The sequence below is a fragment of the Atta colombica genome, unplaced genomic scaffold, assembly GCF_001594045.1.
Source record: "Atta colombica isolate Treedump-2 unplaced genomic scaffold, Acol1.0 scaffold261, whole genome shotgun sequence".
NCBI classification, from domain to species: domain Eukaryota; kingdom Metazoa; phylum Arthropoda; class Insecta; order Hymenoptera; family Formicidae; genus Atta; species Atta colombica.
The window spans coordinates 1113375-1120772 of NW_017259361.1; the positions used below are offsets into that span (position 1 = coordinate 1113375).

The following is a 7398-nucleotide window of genomic DNA, read 5'->3' on the forward strand; positions in this document are numbered from 1 at the left end:
TATAAAATATTTATAGGAAGTATTCATACTTACATCATTGTCATCAAGGAGAGAATAAAGATCAATTTTGTCGAATCTAATTGATCCTTGAAACGGATAAATCAAGGTTCCCGATGGGATAAATACATTCGACCATACCGAAATTCTCATATCCAATATGCTTGAATCATTCTTGAAGAGATTCTTACAGGCTGACTGATCGTTGGTAAGGACCAAGGAAAATTCTCTAGGTATCAATACACAAGTTTCCATAACAGAGACTCACGAGGAAAAAAGTATTTTAAGGATTTACCACACTATACCGGTACTTTCACTTTGCAAATTATTATTTTGAGTATATCTGTAATTCCACCATCAAAATAGAATGTTTTAGCGAAATAAAATCGAAACACATTTAGTATATTGCGTATCAAACGAAAAGTATATTGTTAATAAATTTCAACGCAGAACAAATAAAATCACACGTTCTTTAAAAACAATTTAATCTTCAAATGTTATCACGATAATAATTTGTTAATTACGCGTTAATATGTATATATTTGTTGCGTATTATATTAAAACACAGAATAACACATACACGTATACACGAGAATGCAAACAAACGGAGAAATAGAATCATTCGTTGTGCAAGGTGCAAGGCCCTCAGCCGACTGGACGGGATTAACCGACTGATCTTGACCTTGCGACGGGTTAGCAGCATTTGCTACCGAATGGTGAGCCCTTCCCCTCTCGAAACCACCTATTCCTACTCGCCCCACCGAGCTCTCGGCGTGATTATTATTCTTTTTCATCGGCGTAGTAGGAAATAGCCTTAGGGATATTCGACTGGCCTCGACTGGATTTCTCCACTCTTCATCAACCGCTCGCTGTCATGTGATCGAGCCACTGTTAACAACATCCTTGATTGAATGAGATATGAGAAATTTATAATGTTCTCCTATGAGTAAAAGTATAATAGACGAGGCAAGCTATTATTAATTTCTTTGTAACATCTTTAATTCTTCATTTAAGTAACTGATACATTTGTGAACATTTACGTGTGAAGAATCATGATTTATCCAAACAAAATAGACTCTACGCCAGTGTAATGTTCACCCCACCATATGCACTTGGCGTGAGGGTAACTTGAGTGTGGAGCGAGTGCCGATCTGTTCAGCCGGCATAAGGAAGCCGACCAGTAATCCTCCTCGTCTTCTTCGTCATCTTCGTCGCTGTTGTCATCGTTGTCTTCTTCTTCTTCTTCTTCTTCTTCGCTCTTCCACCATTCGCGACGATGCTTCAAAGAAACCACGTGGATGTCCGCGCACCTGTCGCTCTTTATTCTCCCTCTCCTTCGCTCCCTTCCTTTTCCTTTCTTTTTCTCTTCTTTCTTCTCTCTCTTTCTCTCTCTCTCTCTCTCTCTCTCTCTCTCTCTCTCTCTCCCTCTTTCTCTCTTTCTCTCTCTCTTTTTCTACGTTCCCTATCTTCTTATAATGTCTGTTCTTGTCTCTCCTACTACTGTTTCCAGAAAATAGCCTTCATCGTATCTTTTTCTCTGTTTTCATCGTTCTTCCATCAGGTCTGTTCTACTAATCTGCTGGCAACTGCTCACTCCCCACCAGTTACTTCTTCTCCAGTAAAGCAAATCTTTCCCGCACTAGAGGCACAGAGATCCTCGTGCTCTCTTTCTCGAAGCTCTTTTTATTCTCATTTATCCTTCCTTCTCATTTGATTCCCATTGGTGTCTCATTTCGCTTATACATTTTCGACTACAACTGAAGAATTCAACAGTATGCGCAACTATCGAAAAATTCCCTCGATGTTTCGATTATGAGCTCGAACCGAGATTGAAAATTTAAAATTGTATAGAAATACAATGAAATGCATTTGTCACGACATAAATTTCTGATTTTTATACTTATTGTAAGGCCTTACTTATTTATGAAATAATTATTTTGATATAAAAATCTCGAAAAAAGGAGAAATCTTATTGTAATTATACAATATTTTAAATAATACCTTTAGATATTAATTTAATTTAATTTTCCTCAACAACTTTTATACATAAAATCTCTCATTAAGTATTTTATTCAATAAGATTTCTTCGCTTTGATGTGATTTTAATTAATTGTGATTTTTTTTCTATTTTCTTATCTGAAATCATTACTTTTAAATGTCTTGCAATCTTTTACATTTAATAAAATTAGTTATATAATATGTTATATTTTCATTTTCCATCTTTCTAAATATTACCAATAATAGAATTTTTCTTCTCTATTATTTTTCTTCACTGTTAAATTTTCCTTTGCACATTTTTTTTTTCACCGTCGTTGCATCAAACTTTTTCGAATCCTTGTCATAAAACAAATACAGTAAGTTATTCTAGTATAGATTCTATAGTATATATTTTATTAATTATCAACATATTTATAAAATCTTTAGGTATTATAAAATTAAGTTTTTATTATAAAATTAAAATATCCTTGATATAAAAATTCTCTAGTAGAAATGTTCTCGGCAGCGCCACGGTACTGACTAGCGCTACTTTGTCACTAGAGATAGAATTTATTTTTCTTTCGTTCAAATGAGTATGAAAAGATAATAAAAAATTAGAATTACCCAATATACAAGGTGTCCCGGATCTACGGGATCATCTCTCGTGAATAGATAGAGTGGACTAAACTGAATCGAAAAGTTCTTTACCATTTTGCAATTTTCATAATACTTTAGGATATATTAATTTTTAAATATGAATAAACTGAATAGTCATGATTGCTTGATCGAATAATGGCGCCTAGTGGTAACCTAGGCAGTTTTGCGCGACGAATAACTGCGATCGATGATGATATACTTGGCAGTAGTCTATGTGGGTACGTGCTTATTCGGTGATCTTTAGAAATTAATATCTTCTAAAGTATATAGCAAAAATTACAAAATGGACTTTTCGATTCAGTTCAATCTATTCTACTTGTTCACAAGAGGTGATCCCGTAGATTAGGAACACTTTGTATATTATACATTGTATATTATACAATGCTTAACAATGATTAAATTATTATATAATTATTACCTGAAATAAAGTATGAAACCTATTATAATGCAACATATCATAAATAGAATCAGAGCCAATGCTGAATAAGCCACAAATTTTTCGTTTCGCATCCATCCAAAAATTGGTCGAGTTAATTTATCTTCCATTAAATGAGTACGCCAATTTGGAGGGTTAAGAACTTATCCGATTGATAAAAATATTTCATAAGATAAAAATGTTTCATAGATAATACACAGAATTTTCAGTAATAAAAGTATTCAGAAAAGGAACAATATTTTCTACAGAAAGTAAAATAATTTTCCAATAAATTTTCCAATTTTCTGATAAATAAACAATACAAAACCTACAGCACAAAAATTGTAGCAACACTGCTGCAATATTGCAGCATTATTGCAGCGATATTACTGCAATTAATTTTGTGCTATATGAAAAAGATTTTTATAAGAATGTTTATAATGTTATATTATAATGTTATAATAAATTTATTATCAAACAATCCTTCAACAAGCATATATATGTATATGTGCGTTTATATAGCCGTATGAATATTAGGCAGATATAGTAAAATATAGTAATATGTTAGTAGAATGTCGACGGTTAGTAGCAGATTTGATCAGATGTGTTAGTTAGATTGATTTCAATTAATATCGCATTCTATTCTGTCGATAGTATCTATTGAAAATTCTATTGATACGTTCTGAGTTACACATAAAGTGCATGATGCATCATTTGTTCTTGTTTATCAATTAATAAAGAAGGATATAACGTGTGCTTCATGCGTAATTCGACGCATCCTATGACTAACAGATTGACAGAAATTATTGTAAACAAAACGCTTGTTGACATTGTATGTCAGCAGATTGACAGAAACCGAGCAGGATCTGACTATCTGCTGAGAGAATCTTGATTATTTTCTATTAATTTAAATATATAATAATATTAAATCATTCTGTTTAAAAAAATATTTATTAAATATATTTCATACCTTTCACGCGGATTACATTTGTTGTCCATTTAAATTGCAAGTCAATTTGCTCCACGATGCATTTCCATATACCGTGATGAGACTTATTTATAATAGGAACATAATCAACATTTGTAGCTACAGGCAATGTAACTCCATAGTCTTTCCATACGTTACCATTGATCATCCAATAAACTTTCAAATTAGAATATACATAACCGAGGATAGCACAGTGGCATGTAACATGCATAGATAGAGTTTCACGAATAGTAATGCTTTCCTTAATAGGAACTACTGCCAAAGTTATCACCTTAATTATCATATATGTTCCATCTATTCGATGTACAGTAAGCGTATATACGCCCGAATCAATTAATGCTGCTCTATTTATTACTGTAAATTAACAAAATTATATATATTAATTTATACATATCATTACGTATAAATACTCATTATTGTGAATAAATGTTATATTACGTACTGATTTCGTAATCTTTAATTTCCCTGTGATGATTGTTTTGAATAAAAATTCCATTATGGGACCACTGTATTTCAGAATTAGGTGATTCAATTCTGATAGTATTCACAATATTAGAATCTGAATGGAGCGATACTGATGCATATTCCTTCACAGTAAGAGCGGTATGATTATATGCGATAACTTTTTTTATTAAAGTTATAGTATCTACAATTAAAATACAAGTAAAAATTATTATAACATATTTTTAAAACAATTAGTATACAAAAAAAGACAAATACTCGATATAATATTACATAATATTATATAATGTAATATCATATGATATTTCTAGTTATAGATAGTATGGTTAAAAATATGTATATTCTAATTATTTGTTATTTGATAAAAAATAATTTGATAATAATAATGACTTAGGAAGATATAATAAAATATCTTCTTAAAAATATATATTAGCTTGTAAAGAATATTATAAAAATTTTAAGATATAAAAAAAATAATTTATATTTTGAAAGTTTTTTCGATAATTCTATTTGATATATAAAAGAATTTTAATATTTTATAATTAGAAAAATGCATATTAGTAAAACAATTATTATAATTTTATTTTCAAAGCGGCAATTGCTTTTGTGTGATTTTGAAGAAATTACTTTTTTTCGGAGATGATTCTTTTAAAATGAGATACTTATATTATATTCTTTCACATATAGAAATATTTAATAAAATATTTCGAAAACAAAATATTTTATTAACTAATAGAAAAATGAAAACATTATTAAATATTAATAAATAATTAGATAATAATCCGTATCAGTATACCATCAGTTATGTCTCCGCAAAGAATCATATTACAACGACCTGTTATGCTGTTGGGTCCTGTACAAGGCTCCCCCCGCACATTAGGTTCCGGTGAATTGCAATATCGTCTTCTAATTCCTACACCACCGTTACAACTAACACTACACACCCATGGTCCCCATTCTGACCATCCGCCATCTAAAGGGGGTCCATCGATATCTATATACAATTAAATAATTATAAACAATAAGCTTCAATATCAACAGTTTAAATACGTATAATAATGATTATTATTTGTGGTACACTATAATGAATAAAAAATATTACTAAAACTAATAAATAGGGATATAAAAATCCTTAATATTATTTTAGAATATAAATTTTTTTATTTAAAATTTTTTTCTAAAATATTCGATCTTTTTCCTATATTATACCTGATGGTATGCAATTTGCACTCCAAGTAGCCCAACCTTTTGGATCCACAGCAAGCGAAAAAAAATAAAAAATAAGCGGTTGACGATGCACATAATTAAATATGTTTGTCTTGTTGCAAAATACTTCAATCGTATTGTCAGACCATCTTTCCGATAAAATCACGAAAAACCATAAATAAATTGAATTATATATTTTAATTAGATTCTATAGAATATGCAAATATACGTTCAACAGTTGATTACTTTATGGTAATATTTGTCCAGGAATTCGTATTGAATATAGGTTTAAGTGCGTTCTCTTTGTGATAAATTCTTACTTTAGGATATGTATTTTTCAAAAAATATATCCATTGACCTTGTTCACCAAGTGTAAGTGCATAAAATCTATAAAATGTAACATGTTATAAATAAAAATAAAGATCAGCGAAATAATTATTTTTATTTACCCTGATGTTGCAGGCAGTAAAAGTAATGGTATTAGAACAACACCCTTGGCGCGAATCATTAACATTAGTTTATTAGGTCTCATTACATCTTCTTTAGACCATATTGATAGTGGAAGTATTCTAGTATAATGATTAGTTTGTGTGTTCTCTATATGGCATCCTGTATGATAGTAGAATGAAAAATAATGAAAAAAAAAACAAAAATTTTGGAAATAATTGTAAATACTTATTTTAAATAACAAAATATACTTGAGGCACAATCGAAAGCAATTCCTATCACATGATCTTTTTCGCTATTATAATAATAATAAATTGGTAAAAATGCTTTGGATGGTTCAGCATGTTTCCATTCAAACAATGGATTTGATGCTCCTTCATAATAAAGAAGAACATATCCTCGAGGTATACGAATAACAAAATTACTCCATTTACCAAAATATAATAAATGCGGTAATGTTTTTTTTTTCACCAAAATTATGTCTAATGAATAATTAAGGAATAGATTAACTTATAGATAAAATGTATTATAAATATGCATGATTTCAAATTACCATTTTCTTCTGATTCATAATACAAAAGTATTTTCTCGTTATCGAAAGCTCCAATCTTAAGAATATAACGAGATTTTAATCCATCATCAGCAGTGAACACAAATGTTATGGAATCTGGATAATCAGGTTCCCATGTTTTTAATGAGAAACGTAAGCCTTCTGTACGATATTCTGGTAAAATGTATAATCGTCGTCCAATGCCGTGCCCCTTCACAAAAAATGTACATTCTTCTATAGAATAAATACAAATATATTTACCCATATTTACCCATGTAGCATAAATGGATTTATAAATACATATATTGATTTATAAATACATAAATGGATTTATAAATACAATATTACAGAAATATTTTTCATTGGAAGATTGTAATGTTACAAATATGTATATTGTGGAATATTATTGCAACATTCTCGTAAAATCGCAGCAAATATTCGCTAAGAAAGACTTAAACATTCTAATGACATTGCATTGTTAATAAATGTTTGTTAAAATCCTGCAAATTGCATTGTTAGTTGTCTCCAATAATATTATATATTCAGTATTGTAACTTTATGTCTTTTAATTAATTTATTTTTATAATTTTATCTGTATATGCTACAACAATACGTGATCATATAACTATGACATAAATGTTAAACATCACGGGAAAAGAATGTTTCATATATAATAATATATAATTATATATAATTATA

The 7398-nt window shown here is 29.4% G+C and overlaps 2 protein-coding genes across 2 annotated transcripts in view; both read right to left on the reverse strand.

The window, feature by feature from the left end:
• Positions 1-252, reverse strand: part of LOC108689217 (zinc finger protein 664-like) — a 10784-nt gene extending 10532 nt beyond the window's left edge. Inside the window, exon 1 of the mRNA XM_018195885.1 lies at positions 34-252. Coding sequence (XP_018051374.1) covers positions 34-252 — 219 coding nt within the window. The remainder of the gene's footprint in view (positions 1-33) is intronic.
• Positions 253-3999: 3747 nt separating this feature from the next.
• The window catches only part of LOC108689142, a 6514-nt gene continuing 3115 nt past the window's right edge, over positions 4000-7398 (reverse strand). The window contains exons 5-11 of the mRNA XM_018195781.1: positions 6703-6933; positions 6401-6631; positions 6152-6311; positions 6061-6089; positions 5401-5490; positions 4477-4680; positions 4000-4388 (exon numbers count right to left, since the gene is read on the reverse strand). Coding sequence (XP_018051270.1) covers positions 4000-4388; positions 4477-4680; positions 5401-5490; positions 6061-6089; positions 6152-6311; positions 6401-6631; positions 6703-6933 — 1334 coding nt within the window. The remainder of the gene's footprint in view (positions 4389-4476; positions 4681-5400; positions 5491-6060; positions 6090-6151; positions 6312-6400; positions 6632-6702; positions 6934-7398) is intronic.